This window comes from Somniosus microcephalus, chromosome 11, assembly GCF_052327205.1.
Source record: "Somniosus microcephalus isolate GS21.2 chromosome 11, FLI_Smic_1.0, whole genome shotgun sequence".
In the NCBI taxonomy this organism is placed as follows: domain Eukaryota; kingdom Metazoa; phylum Chordata; class Chondrichthyes; order Squaliformes; family Somniosidae; genus Somniosus; species Somniosus microcephalus.
Window position 1 is genome coordinate 198,218,848 of NC_140997.1, and position 20,449 is coordinate 198,239,296.

Below are 20,449 nucleotides of genomic sequence, written 5' to 3' on the forward strand. Positions count from 1 at the left end.
TGAATGGACCAGTGAAATCAATATGCACCCGTTGCCATGGAGAGGAGGACCACTCCCATGGGTGTAGAGGGGCATGTGGTGGTGCATTTTGGACCTTCTGGCATCCTAAGCAGCTCTTAGTTAGGTCTTCGATTTGTTGATCGATTCCCGGCCACCACACATAAGCCCTAGCAAGGCTTTTCATCTTCACTCCCCCCAGGTGACCTTCATGTAGCTCATTTAGCACTCTCTCTCTTAACTTGGGTGGAATCACCACTCTGGATCCACACATCACTGTCCCCTGGCATACTGACAGCTGTTCTCTTCTGGATGAGAATGCTGGCAACAGTGAGTCGCCATCCCCTCACCGTCAAATCATATACCCGAGACAGCGTCGGATCATTGCGGGTCTCCTTCTCTATATCCGCGTTCGTTACTGGCAATCGTTCAATTATTGACGAATAAAATCTCTCGATAGGGTCCACTGCTGGTGCTTCCTCCACAGTAGGTAGTGGCAGGCGCGATAGCCCATCAGCATTCCCATGCTGTTTCGTGCCTTTATATTCTATTTCATATTGATTCGCCCCTAGAAACAGGGACCATCTTTGTAACCGTTGTGCAGTCATCACTGGAACGCCCTTCTTAGGATTAAAGATTGAGACAAGTGGTTGGTGGTCAGTCAGCGAGGTGAACTTCTGCCCATGCAGATAGTGGTTGAATTTTTTTACTCCCCATACTAGGCTGAGGGCCTCCCTGTCAATCTGGGCGTAGTTGCGCTCGGCTGAGGTTAGTGACCGAGACGCAAAGGCTACTGGCCTCTCCAACCCGTCTGGGAATTTGTGCGACAGCACCGCTCCAATACCATAGGGTGATGCATCACATGCCAAATGAATTGGTAGCGCTGGGTTGAAATGGGCCAACACCTCTTCTGATGTGATCAATTCTTTACACTTCTGGAAAGCTCGTCTACGTTCGTCATCCCACTTCCATGGTACCCCTGTTTGCAGTAGGGTGTTCAGTGGGTGTAATACCGTGGACAAATTTGGTGAGAACTTGTGGTAGTAGTTTACCAGCCCGAGGAACGACCTCAGTTGTGACACGATTTCCGGTGCTGGAGCCTTGACTACTGCCTCAATCTTTTCAGGGGACTTATGTAACCCCTCTTCATCGATGACGTGGCCACAATACGAGATCTGTTTCTGGAAAAACTCGCACTTGTGGCGATTAGCTCGTAGCCCATACTCCTTTAATCTGGTGAGCACCTTCTCCAAGTTGGCGAGGTGATCACTGTCATTTTTGCCCGTGACCAAGATGTCATCCAAATAACACTGGGTCCCTGGAATCCCTTGCAGGACTTGATCCATTGCCCTTTGCCAGATAGCCGGAGCCGAGGCTACCCCGAACACCAGCCAATTGTACTGATAGAGACCTTTATGAGTGTTAATCGTAAGGTATTGTTTTGAAGCTTCTTCTACCTCCATTTGCAAGTACGCCTGGGCTAGATCAATTTTGGTGAAGCGTTTACCTCCAGATAGCGAGGCGAAAATATCCTCAATTCGTGGAAGCGGATATTGTACCGTGTGAAGGATTGGGTTCACTGTCACCTTAAAATCCCCACAGATGCGGACCTTCTTTGGTTCCCCAGATGTATTACTCAACGACCTCTTCATTACAGGAACGATGGGTGTAGCCCACTCGCTCCAGTCCACTTTGGACAGTACTCCTGAACGTTCCAACCCTTCCAGCTCTGCTTCGACAGCTGGTCTGATCGCATAAGGCACTGGTCTGGCCTTAAGAAACTTTGGGCTTCCATTTTCCTCTATTTTAATCATTGCTGTTATTCCTTTTAGTGTTCCTAGTCCCTCCTGGAACACTTCTTTTGCGTCAGTTAGCATTTTTGACAGTCGTCCAGGTGTGACATCGTCATCCTTTTTGGCCTCAACCTTCAGTGCCTGTATGGAATGCCAATCTAATTGTATCTTCCGGATCCATTCACGTCCTAGCAGTGGTGGTCCTCCATCTGGCAATACATATATATCCATTTTAGGTATTTCCTGGACTTTATATATCACTTTCACCCTTATTTTTCCTTTGGGGTAGACTTTTTGCCCCGTATACGTCTTCAAGACAATCTCTGTAGCTTTCAAGGGTATATGTGAAAATAGCCGCTTGTAGTCCCTTTGGTTTATGACTGTTAGGGCTGATCCTGTGTCCAATTCCATTTTCACTTGGACTCCGTCTATCTTGAGTGTAACCCAGATAGTCTGGTGATCCTCCATTTTGGTTACCTTATGTAGTTTCAGACAACCCAGCTCCTTGCTTCCGGAGTCTGTGTCACTTTTCTGGTCGTCTGAACCACTGTCCATCACCTGGTGTACCTTTTTGTACTTCTCCTGTGGAGATTTCTTACTGTTGGTTTTCTTCCCAGACCTGCAGACTCTTGCTATGTGTCCTGCTTTTCCACACTGTCTGCACACTTGGTCCTTGAACCAACAATCCTTCTGGTCATGTGTTGTTCTGCCGCAGCGATAGCACTTCCCTGTTCCATAGGACATTTCATTGGTGCCATATTCTTGCGGTCTCCGTTGTATCTCTGCAGCTCCCCTTGCGGCTGCTTCATGTGATACTGCCATACTGAAAGCCTTGTCCAGCGTAAGATCCTTTTCTGATAGAAGCCGTTTCTGGGTTCCTTCACTTTGTAGCCCACACACAAACTTGTCCCTTAACGTATCTGCTAGTCCCGTTCCAAACTGGCAGTGTTTCGATAACTTGCGCAGTTCCATTAGGCACTCAGCATTGCTTTCGTCTTTGTGTTGGTTCCTTTTATGGAACTTAAATCGTTCTGCTATCAGCAGCGGTGTGGGGTTTAAGTGGTCCTGTAAGATTTCTACTATGCTTTCGAAATTCTTGTTCACTGGCTTCTTTGGGGTTATTAGATTTCGCAGTAACCCATAAGTTTTTGCACCCATGGAATTTAACAAAACCAGTGCTTTACTAGCATCTGGCACTTCATTCGCCCTGCAGTACACCTCAATACGTTCCACATATGTCGCCCAATCTTCGACTTCATTGTCGAATGTAGAGATACTGCCACTCTTCGGCATCCCTGGGTGTGATTTAACTGTCAAAAATGGCGTCTCCCGCGCTTTCCTTCCTTCCCGCGCTCGCCCTTCTTCTCCGCTGTGGCTTCTAAAAATGGCGTCTCCCGCGCTCTTCCTTCTTCTCCGCGGCTCAATGGCGTCTCCCGCGCTCTCCCCTCTCCCCGCGGACACTGTTCAGCCCTTGAGCCCTGCCTGTGCTCTGCGCGTTCTTTTTTTTTTTTTTTTCGACGCCGCTCGGTCCTGAACCCGGCTGTTGCTTTACCCTCTCTCTCTCTCCGGTTTTTTTTTCTCTCTCGACGCCGCTCGGTTTTCAACCCCCGCTGCGCCCTGTGCGCTTCACCCTCTGTCTTACCCCGTCGACGCTGCTCGGCTTTCTCTCCGACGTCGGTCGGCTCCAGCCGCCGCTGTCCGGGAAGGGTCTGCGCTGGACCTGTCGTCAGTCTCTTGCTGATCGTTGTGGCTGGGGAACCAAGCCCGGCTATCCACAGCCTCCCCTGCGATGTTCACTCTCTGCTGGACGACTGGGCGGTTGCTCGTGGTCGACGCCCGTGTTCCTGGCCTCGACTTTTTTTTTGTTACACCGCCCTCCCGGAGCGAATCCTCGAAAGGAAATGCAGAGTTGCAGGTAGATTCGAATCGACACTCGTCGCCACTGTTAGATCCGTGATTCTGAGAGTATGCTGTTTTTCAATAACCACACAGATGCTGTAACTTAACGATAAACAGGTATTTACTGGAGGAGGGTAGTCTCAAGACTGGGGGTACAGAGGCATGCGCAAGGCTTATATACAGGTTTGTCACTGCCGGTACTACAGTATACAGGAGCTGTAAAAGTAGTTCAGTCTTAAAGGCACATACACTACAATCACCTTAACAATATAAAAGCCTGCAGCTCCAATTTCTCCATTAATTTCCGATGTTAGTTGAATGTTTGGAGGGATACTCTCTTCCTGTATAAAGTTTGGGTTGTCAGGTTGACCTCTGCAAGTTTATTTGCATATTTTGCATCAGTTTAGAGTCATTATCTGGTCAATACCAATGGAAAAAATCCAGTTACACTGCAGATTTTGCATCAATTCAAAGTGGCTTTCTTGTGGCAACACAGAATCTGTAATATAATTACAGTTAATATCAAATTACATCCAGATAGTTATCAGAAACAGTGTGAGACCAGCTCAAGAAGGAAGTGTGACCTCAGCTTCAAACAGTGTAGCCGCATCCAGTGATTTACTGGACCTCCTTTTTGTTTCCGATGTTAGAAAAGAGTTGACTGTCCTGTCAATTACTAGCATTAGTGATTGAAGCCCTCTACATGCATTTAAGTGCACATGCACAGAGCTCTGAGCTCCCTGTCCAGACAGCACTGCTGCTAGAAGGGGGGTATAACTCAGGGCTGTCCCTTTTTATGCCCCCAAAGCAGGTACTTGTGTAAAACTGGTACATGCAGCAAATATTCTACTGATTTAACAGACAGTACAATACAGGTAAACGGCAATAATACAATAATAAAATCTATTAAAGATTAAAGTGTTTTATTTTCTTGATATTTTATTAAATTATCCTTACATTCTTACAGAAACAGCAAATTAAATACAAAAATGTAAATGTTTGACCCAGGGTTGATTCTCCATTTATTTTTCTTGAGGCCTCTAATTGAATAAAAGTTTTTGATCTGATTTGTTATGCAATTAAATGAAAGATATTATGCTCGAGAACGAGAAATTGGAAAAATGACATGCATCATTACCTTAATTATTTGACTTCAGCCCGCAGGCTTCTATTAAAGTATACAGATTGAAAAATCAACTACATGATTTACACTGGCCAATGATTTAAACTGGCCAATGATGGAGTTCATAGTAGTGGATTAGGTGTGTCATTCAGTGCAAAAACACTGCCCAGAATAGGTGTACCATGCAGTCACCTATCATGTGATTTTGGTGCCAAGAAGTATCACACACGGCAATCTTGGACCTTTGTTACCTTTAATACGATTTCAAATGTAAACATACTAGTGAAGACATAATCTGCATAGCCTAGGATCTGTAAAGTAAGCAAATAATTTAAACATTTTGCTTTACACAAGCCTTTCAGTAAGGCAGGAGAAGCAAACAATGTATTACCTTGAACAGGATTTCAACAGTAAAGATGGCAGTAAAAGCATAGTCAAAGTAACCAAGAATCTGTAAAGGCAGAATATAAATGTTCAGAACAATGTGGAAATTGGAAACTGCCGAAAGGAAAATAGTTGATGGACATCAGAAAGCAAACCTCTTAAAATATAATTAGTGCATTTATTATCTCATAACAGAGGTCACCACAGTAATAGGGAATTAATATATAGATTGCCAGCAACCTTGATTTGTTGAATGTTGCAAAACCTTTCACCACCATAACAGGTACACCAATTGCCATTCACCTTAACTCAAGAAGCGATCTTGGAAAAGAAAATGACTTGTTATTTATATATAATTTTGTGAATCTATAATCCTATTCTAATACATTTATGATTAAGAAAACTACAGAAAAATGAAATGAATCTTTTTATTAAATCCAATGACTGCATCTCATTTATCCAATACATCTGTCAGGTGTACTCAAGACTGCATACTTAGCTTGATAAAAAAATGTTGTAACTGTTGTCCGTATAGGGTCTGTCATCTATATTGAGACGCTGGGGGTAATTTTAACCTAACCCGCTCGGTGGGAAACTGATGTGATCAGATTGGCCATCCATTTTACATACCGCCTGATTTTACTTTCCATGGACTTACACTTACTTATCTATAACATGCTCACCGATCCTGAGTTTGGGTTCTTCTAGGATCATTTGGCTCTAAACCTCATTACAACCTGAATTCCAGAGGTGAGGTGAGAATGACTGCCCTTGACATCAAGGCAACATTCAACTGACTGTGGCATCAAAGAACCTTAGTAAAACTGGAAGTCAATCGGGATCAGAGCAAAAACTCTCCACTGGCTGGAGTCATACCTGGCACAAAGAGAGATAGTTGTGTTGTTGGAGGCCAATCATCGCAGTTCCAGGATATCGCTGCAGGAGCTCTTCAGGACAGTGTCCTAAGTTCAACTATCTTCAGTTGCTTCATCAATTATCTTTCCTCCATTGTAAGATCAGAGTGGGGCTGTTCACTGATGATGGCACAGCATTCAGCTCCACTCAAAATTTCTCAGATAATAAAGCAGTCCATGCCCGCATGCAGTTAGACCTGGACAACGTTTAGGCTTGGGCTGATTAGTGGCAAGTAACATTTGTGCCACACAAGTTCCAGGCAATGACCATCTCCAACAAGTGAGAGCCTAACCACCTCCCCTCGACATTCGATGGCATTACCATTGCCGTGTTCCTCACTATCAACATCCTGGGAGTCACCACTGACCAGAGACTCAACTGGACCAACCACATAAATGCCATAGCTACTACAGCAAGTCAAAGGCTAGGTATTCTGCTACAAGTGGTTCACCTCCCGACTCCACAAAATCTTTCTACCATCTACAAGGCACAATTCATGAGTGTGATGGAATGCTCTCCGCTTGCTTGGATGGGTGCAGCTGCAACAACACGTAAGAAGCTCGACACCATCCTCTTGATCAGCACTTCATCCACTAGCCTAAACTTCCACCCCCTCCACCACCGGCGTACAGTGGCTGCAGTATGTACTATCTACAAGATGCACTGCAGCAACTCACCAAGGCTTCTTCGGCAGTACCTCTCAAATCCATTGGCAGCGGGTGCATGGGAACACCATCACCTCCAAGTTCCCCTCCAAGTCACACACCATCCTGACTTAGATATATATTGCCATTCCTTCATCGTCGCTGGGTCAAAATCCTGCCACTCCCTACCTAACAGCATTGTGAGAGCACTTTCACCAAATTCAAGAAGACCCACCACCATCTTCTCAGGGTAATTAGAGATGGGCAATAAAAGCTAGCCTTGTCAGCAATGCCCACATTCCAAAAATGCCTATATTCAAAAAAAAATCACATTTTACCAAAAGCAAAATTCAGATATACTGAGAACAAAAAATAAACACTGAGAAACAGAGAAATAAATCAAATTTATACTCAGAAACAACGGCAGAAAAAAGAAAGAGAAACTAAAGGAAGGAGGGAGAGAAGTACAAGCGAAACAGGAGAGTGAGACTATAAGAAAAAAACAGAAATGAAGGAGGGGAGAGAGAAGCCAGAATTTCTTGGAAAGGTTCAGTGTAACTATGGCATAAGAGTGAAGCTGCGCAAAGTTTTCCCGAGGAAATTCACATGTAAAATGATTTACACCGGTTTTATGCTGAAACATCACTACACGCAAATTTCCTTGATCGTTTGCGCCGCTTCAGAGATTCATCCGCTGAAATCCTTTGCCACTCATTTAAACAGCTAACCCCATACAAAAAACAAGCTTGCACAAATTTCCTGGATAATACGTGAATAATGCACCCAAAAATGTAGCTGCAGCACAGCCCTAATATTGGAGTAACTGAGATTTCTGGAGTTTGATAGTGATTTTCTTTGTGATTTTTGAAATATTTTCTTACTGAGACCTGCACTATACTTAACCAAAGTGCTGTCAGTCTCAGTGCACTCCAAAAGATTTTAAGCCTCCTGCCCGCCCTCCATGCGTTCAGAAGGATGAAGCAATTGGAATAGCCTTCCCAATGAATATACCTCTGTTCTGCATAATAATGCAAGAGGAACAGGAGCAGCAGATGCAAGAAGGTCTGAGAGTGAGGCACCAAGGCAGGAGACAGCAGTCCGATATATTTCCCCTACTGGTGAAGCTACATTTGTGCTTGTTTAAAGCCGGTATTTACGTGCCGGCGTAGGCAACGAGTTCTGCAGGAAATTTAGCTGTAAGTTCCCATCGGCAAGATCGGTGCAGAAACTGACCTAATTTTCAGCGTAATTTCTGCAAAAGTACGATCCAGGAAATTCCGGCCCAATATTTCTAGTTATACCATATCAGTACACATAACTGGAGGGGCACAAGAGGTTACAAGAATTTTTGGTGGCTTGAACAAGTTTTAAAGGGTGGGTGGAATGGAATGTAACTGCCAATCTGCGAGTGCTAAACTGTAGCTCATCGGGTGCGAGAGGGCAGGAAATCAGCTGTCGCCTGCAATGAGGCAGCCAGCAGGTCAGGCCAAGGGTGAGGAACTGATCTTGGAGAAGGCGAGCATGGGATGGAAGTAAGCCGCATTATTATTGTGGAGCCAGGAGGAGCACTCCTGATCTTCCTGGCCACACAAAAATTCCCCTTTAAGGACCGTTAACTAGGCTGCTCGCCACCTGGTTCAAATGGGTGGAGCGTGCACTGTGCAAGCTCTGCCCATTTGCATCAGAAAATTTTAAACTGTGGCTCTACAGCCGGCATAGGACCCCAATTTGCATATGTAGCTAGCCCCCAGCCCGAAAAAAGGCAGGCGGCTGCTTGTCCATTTACAGGCCCACCTCGAAATTGCAACAGGCGGCCTTGAATGCCCACGGGGAGACCGAGGTGCCTTCAGATTTTGAACTGCTCATGCCCATTTTCAGGCCACCAGTTGAAAATTTCCCCATGGGATCTGGCCACAAAAAGGTTGAGAACACTAACATAATCAATGGGCACGAGCAGTTGTAAATCTGAAGACACCCGAGAGGCAATTCCTAGGGCGTTCCACCTGAAATTTAAACGGGCCTACTCAATCTACACGAAACAAGAAAGAATCCAAATCAGTGACTTTCAGCTGTCACACATCAGAAATGTCAGCAACACGCCTCTTAAGGGACAACGTATATATAAATAGCCCAATATTTAAAGCAGAATTCACTCTTCAACTATATATTAATTCCCCTTCTCAAGAGCATTTTTGGTTGTTTTTCCGGCCAATTTTTCCTCTCCTCTCTTGAAGGCACTGAATCTCGCTGAGGTATGGCTACTGAAGAGGGAACTTCAGTGCCACTAATGTACGACACAACTCCCCTGTGTTGGTTTAAAAGTGTGTAGTAGTCTAAATCATTTATGAACATGAGACTAATTTTTGTTAAGTAAAATCAGCAGCTCAAGTGTACATCACTTAAGTGTATATTGGAAATGCAACATTTAGAAGGACTGCAATAGCTGTAACCATTTAAAGTAAAATATCTTTGTACGCCATCTACTTACGTTATTACGAAAGGAATTATTACGTATAGGGTCTTCCGCTGCCAAGGAAATGCTGCTGAGCATAATGAACACGAGGATCAGATTTGTAAAGATGTGGTGATTTATAAGTCTGTGACATGCGACTCTGATCCTAAAGTATAAAGAATTATACATTATTTAGCACATCATCCTTCTTTGAAGGTAAGCAAATGAAATGATTTGATTGTGTCATGTTCAGTTACAATTTTCTAATCCCCCTTTTGAAGTAGTATACATAACTTATCTCAGTTCTGATTTAACAGTGCAACGGCCCATGCCAAATCTGCACGTGCATTGGGCAACTGCTAAATTCATCAGGGCCATTTTTTGAGCATTATCCCCTCGTATATGGTAATGAGGGGCCTAACACCTATTTAAGGACCCATTGGAGGAACTTGTGAGTGCTAAGTGCAGCAGGCGCCAGGCCTGTTCCACTCAGGTTTTCAGGAGTTTGCTGCGGCCTAACCAGGGGGCCACAAAATAACTTATTTAATGTGGAGCCATAAGTACTCCTCCCAGCTCCAGAACACTGCTGCAGGCCACTGCCAGCCTGCGATCACACCCACTTCCCATTCTCCTCCTCCATTCCACTTGCATGAGGGTTGCTGCTGACGAGGGACAAGACCCAAATTCCATCTGGCAACACAGGTGAGCTGTCTCTGGAGGCGTGACAGATGCCAGCAGCTCGTCGCCTTATTACAATGAGGCCTGAAGCCCAGTTAATGTTAAGCCTCAGACCTCCTGGTTTGGGTGTGCGCTGGAAATGCACTGTCAGTTATGCACCCAAAAATGGACCGTAACAGATTTAGCCCCTAGCATTTCTTCAGTTCATTTTTTTACTTTTAAAGACAGTATTTTCTTTTTATTTTAAACAATTCTTTGTGGCAAGCATTGTCATCTGCTGTGAGGCCATTTGCTTCTTGGCCTAGCCCAATGCAGTTCAGAATTGGTAAGGAGAATTGCACAAGAAAGTCCTAGGTTGACTTTCAAGCACTGGTCTGTTTTCAATAACTCTATAAAATGTCAGTTTTAAATTCTTATAGATTAAAATCATGATGTATAATATTAGTAACAAGTGGGTTAACGCACTCATATGAAATTCTTTTTTCAACTAATATAATAAAGGCAACATCCCATTTAAAATAAACAGTTTGTTATTAATGTTGCATTTTCCGGATTCACTATAGACCTTCAAAAGACAGTTGCACTGGTTCCTGGCTAGGGGTAGGAGGGGAGGTGGGGGCGGGGGGGAGATCATGTCATACAAGAGATAGGTACCAAATAACATAAGTCATGGTCAATGTGGTCGCCTTGACTAGTTTCAATTGCCTTGGGGGAATTGGAGAATAATTTTCCAGATTCCCACTCCCCCACTCCCGACCAATTGGCCTTGGGTTTTCATGTGTTTTTTTTCCGTCTCTCCCAGGAGATTTCATGAATCTGGATGGGTAGGGAATGTTTTAATTGTGAACCAGAAGGCATCGCAACTGTATGGGGCATGCTATATGAACTAGCTGGTCTTTTCCTGTCCGACAATTTTGTATGTTTGCAATTTCAATCCATTAACGTGCATAAGACAATAGGGGGGGAAAATTCGGTTGCTTTGCACTTCCCGTTAGCGCCCGGGTCGCAAAACAACTAGCGCCCGGGCGCGGCGATGTCTGCGGCGCTCGCAAAATTGAGCAGACATTTTGCGGCGGCGCTAAACACTACCGCCATGATCTTCTGCGCCCGCAGATCATGACATCAATCGAGCGTGCAACGTCCCAGACCGGATATTGAGTGGCGCTCCCACCTTACCGCCTGCTGCTAGCAACGACAGGTTGAGGGGAGCGTTTTGCAGTCAGGAAGGGACTGGGGGAGCGCTATTTAAAGGCGACCGCTTCCTGCCTTTTTTTGTCAGCGACGTTTTTGTACCACGTATTCTGAGAGAGAGAGAGAGACTTTTGGAGAGATTCAACGCTGTGTGAAGGAGTTTTGGGTACTGAGCAGCACTTTGCAGATTCATTTTGATTTGATCTTCCTTGCATCGATTTAGAAGAGACTATGGGGGCTGCACTCTGAGCTCTTTCCCTGGGTCTCTCCATTGATCTTTCCAACAGATTTGATGTACAGGTCTCTCCAGGCCGAGATTCAAGGCTGCAATGAGCATGGTGTGGATGGAGAGCAAGATCGACCCTCCCCTTTAAGAGCTGGCCGGCGCCAGTGTGTCTGTGTTCCATTGCTAACTGACATCACATGAGCTTCGCCAGCACTCTGAAGTAGCGCCTCGCTCCTCGGCGTTAGCGCCTTATGAGAGGTGTGTAGCGCCTGATTTAGCGCTCCAATCACTTCCAGGGGCGATAGAAGTCAAGTTTGCAGTCGGAGGTGATAATTAGCACCAGGCGCTAAACTTTGCGCCCGGCCGATAATTGCGCACCAAACGGGGCGATACCGAATTTCTCCTCCTAGGACTCTCCTGCAAATAGTAAAAAGATTCAATTGTGAAAAACGTTCACATTTCCTACAAAAAGCTTGGGCTGAATGCTCTTGTTTTGCTATTATATTGTCAACTAGCTGGAGTGCCCGGTGGTGCCGAGGGTTTTTTGAGGGCATGTTGTTGGAAGAGAGAGAGAGGGAAAGAGAGAGGGGGAAGGAGAGGGAGAGAAAGGGGGAAGGAGAGAGAGAGAGGGGGAAGGAGAGAGAGAGAGGGGGAAGGAGAGAGAGGGGGAGGAGAGAGAGAGGGGAGGGAGAGAGGGGGGGAGTAGAGAGAGGGGGGGAGTAGAGAGAGGGGGAGAAGAGAGAGGGGGAGGAGAGAGGGGGGAGGAGAGAGGGGGGAGGAGAGGGGGGGAGGAGAGGGGGGGAGGAGAGAGAGAGAGGGGGGAGGAGAGAGAGAGGGGGGAGGAGAGAGAGAGGGGGAAGGAGAGAGAGAGACAGAGAGGGAAGGAGAGAGAGAGAGAGAGGGGGAAGGAGAGAGAGAGAGAGGGGGAAGGAGAGAGAAAGAGAGGGAATGAGAGAGAGAGGGAAGGAGAGAGAGAGGGGGAGGAGAGAGGGGGAGGGAGAGAGAGAGGGGAAGGGAGAGAGAGGGGGGAGGAGAGAGAGGGGGAGGAGAGAGAGGGGGGGAGGAGAGAGAGAGGGGAAGGAGGGAGAGAGAGAGAGAGAGAGGGGGAAGGAGAGAGAGAGAGAGAGGGGGAAGGAGAGAGAAAGAGAGGGAATGAGAGAGAGAGAGAGGGGGAGGAGAGAGGGGGAGGGAGAGAGAGTGGGGAAGGGAGAGAGAGAGAGGGGGGAGGTGAGGGGGGGAGGAGAGAGGGGGGAGGAGAGAGGGGGGAGGAGAGAGGGGGAGGAGAGGGGGGGAGGAGGGGGGGAAGAGAGGGGGGGAGGAGAGAGGGGGGAGGAGAGAGAGAGGGGGGAGGAGAGAGAGAGAGGGGGAGGAGAGAGAGGGGGAGGAGAGAGAGAGAGAGAGGGGGAGGAGAGAGAGGGGGGGAGGAGAGAGGGGGGGGAGGAGAGAGGGTGGAGGAGCGAGAGAGGGGAGGAAGGAGAGAGGGGGGAGGAGAGAGAGAGGGGGGGGAGGAGAGAGAGAGGGGGGGGGAGGAGAGAGAGAGGGAGCCCGGACTTGGTGAGCCAGAGGCCCCGTGCGTGGCGTAGCGGTGAGGCCCGGTGCGAGTGACCCCAGCTGAGCTCCCGCTGCGGCCGGCTGCCGCGCCGCTCCCCCGCTCTGTGTCTCGGGCTGTGTGGTTAACGGCCGGCTGCTGCCGCTCCCCTGCTCTGTGTCTTGGGTCGAGCGGCTGTCAGGCCCGGCCCGAGTGACCCCAACTCACCTCCCGCTAGGCTCCGTCCCGCCAGCCTTTACCAAGATGGCGGTGATGGCCATGCTCGGCTCCGTCCCGCCCCGTCAGCCTTTACCAAGATGGCGCCGATCGCAGGCCGCTGGTTTGGAATCGGGCCCAGTGGGACGGGCGGTGCCCAGCTCGGGCGTGGCTGGCGAGGAGAGGCCGAGGCTTCGAGGCCTGAGGCCTGCAGGCAGCTCATCCACCGCCGAGGGGGGGAAAGCCCGAGTCCCCTTTGCAAATGGATTTTTTTTTCTTTTAAAACCAACTTTTTTTTGCTGGAAATCTATATTTCATATCATTTAATCCCCATCTGCGTCGTTTCTGGCATTGCCTCCAGTGGTTAATGTGTCAATACTAATGAATCAACAATTTCCTCACCTCCATTACCATTTTTTGAGCTTGAGGCCTGGCAGATGTTTAATGGCCGCCACTCACCTCAGCTCAGCTCCCGCTCGGCAGTTTGAACGATTAGGCCCCGCCCACAAACGCCATGAAACGCCCCCCCCCAATTGGTCAACCATCACGTCACTCAACGCTAATGAGCGGTAGGATTGGTCAACCGCTAATGAGCAGATTTGAGGATTTTTGAACGTTTTTTGTATACTGTCCGAACAATTTTTGTCTGACCAAAAAGTAAATATGCCTATGACACTTCCATAATCATAAGCTTTCTTTTGATATAACATATGTGTAGGTACGCTCTATAACTTTTGAGTGCATAGAGGACATACAGACAGACAGACAGATCAACTGCTTTATATACTAGCTGAAGTGCCCGGCGGTGCCAAGGGTTTTTTGAGGGCATGTTGTTGTTGGAAGAGAGAGCGACTGGGGGGAAGAGAGAGAGAGCGACTGGGGGGAAGAGAGAGTGCGACTGGGGGGAAGAGAGAGCGCGACTGGGGGGAAAGAGAGAGCGCGACTGGGGGGAAGAGAGAGCGCGACTGGGGGGAAGAGAGAGCGCGACTGGGGGGAAGAGAGAGCGCGACTGGGGGGAAGAGAGAGCGCGACTGGGGGGAAGAGAGAGAGCGACGGGGGGAAGAGAGAGAGCGACTGGGGGGGAAGAGAGAGAGCGACTGGGGGGGAAGAGAGCGACTGGGGGGAGAAGAGAGCGACTGGGGGAAGAAGAGAGCGACTGGGGGGAGAAGAGAGCGACTGGGGGGAAGAGAGAGAGAGAGAGAGAGAGAGAGAGAGAGGGAAGGAGAGAGAGAGAGAGGGAAGGAGAGAGAGACAGAGAGCGAAGGAGAGAGAGAGAGGGAAGGAGAGAGGGAAGGAGAGAAAGGGGAAGGGGGGTAGGGGAAGGGGGTAGGAGAAGCGGGGTAGGGGAAGGGGGGTAGGGGAAGGGGAGGGAAGGTGGGAGGGGTGGGGGAAGGGGTGGGAGGGGGGAGGGAAGTGGGTGGGGGAGGAAAGGGAAGGGGGGAAGGGGGGAGAAAGGGGCGGGAAGGGAAGGGGTGGAAGGGGGTGGGGGAGGAAATGGGAGGGTGGAAGGGGGGAAGAAGGGGGGAAAGGGGGAGCGAAGGGGGGGAGGAGGAGGTAAGGGGGAGGAGGGGGGGAAGGGGGGAGGAGGGGGGGAAGGGTGGGGGGGAAGGGGGGGAGGAGGGGGGAAGGGAACAGGAGAGAGAGGGGGGAGGGAGGGGGAAAGGGGTGTGAGGGGGGAGGAGGGAGAGGGGGGGAGGAGGGAGAGGGGGAAGGGGGTGTGAGGAGGGGAAGTGGGGGGAGGGTGTGGGGGAAGGGGGGGAAAGGGAGTGGGGGAGCTAGCAGACCCTCTCCCCTCTGCCAGTGTTGAGAGTTGCACTGCCGGCGGTTGGAAAAGGCGAGGCCCCGGGGCCTCGGGCACCCGCACTGACATGGCCCAGCCAAGCCCAGCGCCCCGGGCAGCCCGAGCTCCGCAGCTGCCGTTCGGCCGCAGGCCACAAAGCACCCGAGCCCAGCGCTGGCGATGGCTCCGCAGAGCTCCGTGCCGCCCCGCCCCACCAGCCTTTACAAAGATGGCGGTGGTGGCTACGCTTGGCTCATTCCCGCCCCGCCAGCCTTTACAAAGATGGCGGCGATCGTGGGCCGCTTGTTGAGCGGGACGGGAGGTGCCTAGCTCGGGCGTGGCTGGGAAGGAGACGCCGAGGCTTCAAGGCCTGCAATCGGGGTAACCCTGGAAGGTTGCGGCGCCCGGCGGAGGTAGCGAGTCAACAGGAAAAAAAGAGGGTGAAAGGTAGGAAAATTAATCAGCTTAGAAAAAATATTTACAAATTAATTTACTTTTTTTTAAAAAACAATTTAATTGTGTTTTAAAAGCAACTTTTTTTTGCTGGAAATCTATATTTGAAAATAAACACGCAGAAAGTGGGAAAAATAAATGAAGAGTTAGGAATCAAGATGGCGACCACTCACCTCAGCTCAGAAGGATTAGGCCCACCCACACACGCAATGAAACGCCGCCCCGTGACGCACCGATTGGTCAACCATCAGGTCACTCAACTGCAGGATTGGTCAATCATCACGTCACTCAACTCTATAATGGCCCGCCCGCATGCACAATGAACCCGCCCCTGTGACGCAGCGATTGGTCAACCGTCACGTCGCTCGACTGTACGATTGGTCAACCTTCACGTCACTCGATGCTAATGAGCAGATAATGAGCGGAATTTTGAACGTTTTTTGTATACTGTCTGAACAATTTTTGTCTGACCAAAAAGTAAATATGCTTATGACCATTCCAGAATCATAAGCTTTCTTTTGATATAACACATGTGTAGGTACGTTCTATAACTTTTGACTGTATAGCGACCATACAGACACACAGAAGGACAGACAGACAGACAGAAGAGCTCTTTTATTTATATATATAGATAGATAGGCTGGAGTGCCCGCCGGTGCCGAGGCTTTTTCGAGGGCATGTTGTTGTTGGAAGAGAGAGAGAGAGAGAGCGACTGGGGGGAAGAGAGAGAGAGAGCGACTGGGGGGAAGAGAGAGCGCGACTGGGGGGAAGAGAGAGCGCGACTGGGGGGGAAGAGAGAGAGCGACTGGGGGGGAAGAGAGAGAGCGACTGGGGGGGGAAGAGAGAGAGCGACTGGGGGGAAAGAGAGAGAGCGACTGGGGGGAAGAGAGAGAGCGACTGGGGGGGAAGAGAGAGAGCGACTGGGGGGGAAGAGAGAGAGGGACTGGGGGGGAAGAGAGAGAGCGACTGGGGGGGAAGAGAGAGAGCGACTGGGGGGGAAGAGAGAGAGCGACTGGGGGGGAAGAGAGAGAGCAACTGGGGGGGAAGAGTGGGCGACTGGGGGGGAAGAGAGAGAGCGACTGGGGGGGAAGAGAGAGAGAGCGACTGGGGGGAAGAGAGAGAGCGACTGGGGGGGAAGAGAGAGAGCGACTGGGGGGGAAGAGAGAGAGCGACTGGGGGGGAAGAGAGAGAGCGACTGGGGGGGGAAGAGAGAGAGCGACTGGGGGGGAAGAGAGAGAGCGACTGGGGGGGAAGAGAGAGAGCGACTGGGAGGAAGAGAGAGAGCGACTGGGGGGGAAGAGAGAGAGCGACTGGGGGGGAAGAGAGAGAGCGACTGGGGGGGAAGAGAGAGAGCGACTGGGGGGGAAGAGAGAGAGCGACTGGGGGGGAAGAGAGAGAGCGACTGGGGGGGAAGAGAGAGAGCGACTGGGGGGGAAGAGAGAGAGCGACTGGGGGGGAAGAGAGAGAGCGACTGGGGGGGAAGAGAGAGAGCGACTGGGGGGGAAGAGAGAGAGCGACTGGGGGGAAGAGAGAGAGCGACTGGGGGGGAAGAGAGAGAGCGACTGGGGGGAAGAGAGAGAGCGACTGGGGGGGAAGAGAGAGAGCGACTGGGGGGGAAGAGAGAGAGCGACTGGGGGGGGAAGAGAGAGAGCGACTGGGGGGGGAAGAGAGAGAGCGACTGGGGGGGAAGAGAGAGAGCGACTGGGGGGGAAGAGAGAGAGCAACTGGGGGGGAAGAGAGAGAGCGACTGGGGGGGAAGAGAGAGAGCGACTGGGGGGGAAGAGAGAGAGCGACTGGGGGGGAAGAGAGCGACTGGGGGGGAAGAGAGAGAGCGACTGGGGGGGAAGAGAGAGAGCGACTGGGGGGGAAGAGAGAGAGCGACTGGGGGGGAAGAGAGAGAGCGACTGGGGGGGAAGAGAGAGAGCGACTGGGGGGAAGAGCGAGAGCGACTGGGGGGGAAGAGAGAGAAGCGACTGGGGGGGAAGAGAGAGAGCGACTGGGGGGGAAGAGAGAGAGAGCGACTGGGGGGGAAGAGAGAGAGCGACTGGGGGGGAAGAGAGAGAGCGACTGGGGGGAAGAGAGAGAGCGACTTGGGGGAAGAGAGAGAGAGAGCGACTGGGGGAAGAGAGAGCGCGACTGGGGGGAAGAGAGAGCGCGACTGGGGGGGAAGAGAGAGAGCGACTGGGGGGAAGAGAGAGAGCGACTGGGGGGGGAAGAGAGAGAGCGACTGGGGGGAAAGAGAGAGAGCGACTGGGGGGGAAGAGAGAGAGCGACTGGGGGGGAAGAGAGAGAGCGACTGGGGGGGAAGAGAGAGAGGGACTGGGGGGAAGAGAGAGAGCGACTGGGGGGGAAGAGAGAGAGCGACTGGGGGGGAAGAGAGAGAGCAACTGGGGGGAAGAGAGAGCGACTGGGGGGAAGAGAGAGAGCGACTGGGGGGGAAGAGAGAGAGAGCGACTGGGGGGAAGAGAGAGAGCGACTGGGGGGGAAGAGAGAGAGCGACTGGGGGGGAAGAGAGAGAGCGACTGGGGGGGAAGAGAGAGAGCGACTGGGGGGGAAGAGAGAGAGCGACTGGGGGGAAGAGAGAGAGCGACTGGGGGGGAAGAGAGAGAGCGACTGGGGGGGAAGAGAGAGAGCGACTGGGGGGGAAGAGAGAGAGCGACTGGGGGGGAAGAGAGAGAGCGACTGGGGGGGAAGAGAGAGAGCGACTGGGGGGAAGAGAGAGAGCGACTGGGGGGGAAGAGAGAGAGCGACTGGGGGGAAGAGAGAGAGCGACTGGGGGGAAGAGAGAGAGCGACTGGGGGGGAAGAGAGAGAGCGACTGGGGGGGAAGAGAGAGAGCGACTGGGGGGGAAGAGAGAGAGCGACTGGGGGGGAAGAGAGAGAGCGACTGGGGGGGAAGAGAGAGAGCGACTGGGGGGGAAGAGAGAGAGCGACTGGGGGGGAAGAGAGAGAGCGACTGGGGGGAAGAGAGAGAGCGACTGGGGGGGAAGAGAGAGAGCGACTGGGGGGGAAGAGAGAGAGCGACTGGGGGGGAAGAGAGAGAGCGACTGGGGGGGAAGAGAGAGAGCGACTGGGGGGGAAGAGAGAGAGCGACTGGGGGGGAAGAGAGAGAGCGACTGGGGGGGAAGAGAGAGAGCGACTGGGGGGGAAGAGAGAGAGCGACTGGGGGGGAAGAGAGAGAGCGACTGGGGGGGAAGAGAGAGAGCGACTGGGGGGGAAGAGAGAGAGCGACTGGGGGGGAAGAGAGAGAGCGACTGGGGGGGGAGAGAGAGAGAGAGCGACTGGGGGGGAAGAGAGAGAGCGACTGGGGGGAAGAGCTGAGAGCGACTGGGGGGAAGAGAGAGAGCGACTGGGGGGGAAGAGAGAGAGCGACTGGGGGGGAAGAGAGAGAGCGACTGGGGGGGAAGAGAGAGAGCGACTGGGGGGGAAGAGAGAGAGCGACTGGGGGGGAAGAGAGAGAGCGACTGGGGGGAAGAGAGAGAGCGACTGGGGGGGAAGAGAGAGAGCGACTGGGGGGGAAGAGAGAGAGCGACTGGGGGGGAAGAGAGAGAGCGACTGGGGGGGAAGAGAGAGAGCGACTGGGGGGGAAGAGAGAGAGCGACTGGGGGGGAAGAGAGAGAGCGACTGGGGGGAAGAGAGAGAGCGACTGGGGGGGAAGAGAGAGAGCGACTGGGGGGGAAGAGAGAGAGCGACTGGGGGGAAGAGAGAGACTGGGAAGAGAGAGCTGGGGGGGAAGAGAGAGAGCGACTGGGGGGGAAGAGAGAGAGCGACTGGGGGGGGAAGAGAGAGAGCGACTGGGGGGGAAGAGAGAGAGCGACTGGGGGGGAAGAGAGAGAGCGACTGGGGGGGAAGAGAGAGAGCGACTGGGGGGGAAGAGAGAGAGCGACTGGGGGGAAGAGAGAGAGCGACTGGGGGGAAGAGAGAGAGCGACTGGGGGGAAGAGAGAGAGCGACTGGGGGGGAAGAGAGAGAGCGACTGGGGGGGAAGAGAGAGAGCGACTGGGGGGGAAGAGAGAGAGCGACTGGGGGGGAAGAGAGAGAGCGACTGGGGGGGAAGAGAGAGAGCGACTGGGGGGGAAGAGAGAGAGCGACTGGGGGGGAAGAGAGAGAGCGACTGGGGGGGAAGAGAGAGAGCGACTGGGGGGGAAGAGAGAGAGCGACTGGGGGGAAGAGAGAGAGCGACTGGGGGGGAAGAGAGAGAGCGACTGGGGGGAAGAGAGAGAGCGACTGGGGGGAAGAGAGAGAGCGACTGGGGGGGAAGAGAGAGAGCGACTGGGGGGGAAGAGAGAGAGCGACTGGGGGGGAAGAGAGAGAGCGACTGGGGGGGAAGAGAGAGAGCGACTGGGGGGGAAGAGAGAGAGCGACTGGGGGGGAAGAGAGAGAGCGACTGGGGGGAAGAGAGAGAGCGACTGGGGGGGAAGAGAGAGAGCGACTGGGGGGGAAGAGAGAGAGCGACTGGGGGGGAAGAGAGAGAGCGACTGGGGGGGAAGAGAGAGAGCGACTGGGGGGAAGAGAGAGAGCGACTGGGGGGGAAGAGAGAGAGCGACTGGGGGGGAAGAGAGAGAGCGACTGGGGGGGAAGAGAGAGAGCGACTGGGGGGGAAGAGAGAGAGCGACTGGGGGGGAAGAGAGAGAGCGACTGGGGGGGAAGAGAGAGAGCGACTGGGGGGGAAGAGAGAGAGCGACTGGGGGGGAAGAGAGAGAGCGACTGGGGGGAAGAGAGAGAGCGACTGGGGGGGAAGAGAGAGAGCGACTGGGGGGGAAGAGAGAGAGCGACTGGGGGGAAGAGAGAGAGCGACTGGGGGGGAAGAGAGAGAGCGACTGGGGGGAAGAGAGAGAGCGACTGGGGGGGAAGAGAGAGAGCGACTGGGGGGGAAGAGAGAGAGCGACTGGGGGGGAAGAGAGAGAGCGACTGGGGGGGAAGAGAGAGAGCGACTGGGGGGGAAGAGAGAGAGCGACTGGGGGGAAGAGAGAGAGCGACTGGGGGGAAGAGAGAGAGCGACTGGGGGGAAGAGAGAGAGCGACTGGGGGGAAAGAGAGAGAGCGACTGGGGGAAGAGAGAGAGCGACTGGGGGGGAAGAGAGAGAGCGACTGGGGGGAGAGAGAGAGCGACTGGGGGGGAAGAGAGAGAGCGACTGGGGGGAAGAGAGAGAGCGACTGGGGGGGAAGAGAG

The 20,449-nt window shown here is 52.1% G+C and overlaps 1 protein-coding gene across 4 annotated transcripts in view; it reads right to left on the bottom strand.

Moving 5' to 3' along the window:
- cacna1db (calcium channel, voltage-dependent, L type, alpha 1D subunit, b) overlaps window positions 1-20,449 on the bottom strand; it is a 792,002-nt gene that overhangs the window by 227,652 nt on the left and 543,901 nt on the right. For all 4 annotated transcript variants that reach the window (XM_086001660.1, XM_086001658.1, XM_086001657.1 and 1 more), the window contains 2 exons: window positions 9,244-9,373; window positions 5,204-5,263 (listed from right to left, as the gene is read on the bottom strand). In XM_086001660.1, coding sequence (XP_085857786.1) covers window positions 5,204-5,263; window positions 9,244-9,373 — 190 coding nt within the window. The remainder of the gene's footprint in view (window positions 1-5,203; window positions 5,264-9,243; window positions 9,374-20,449) is intronic.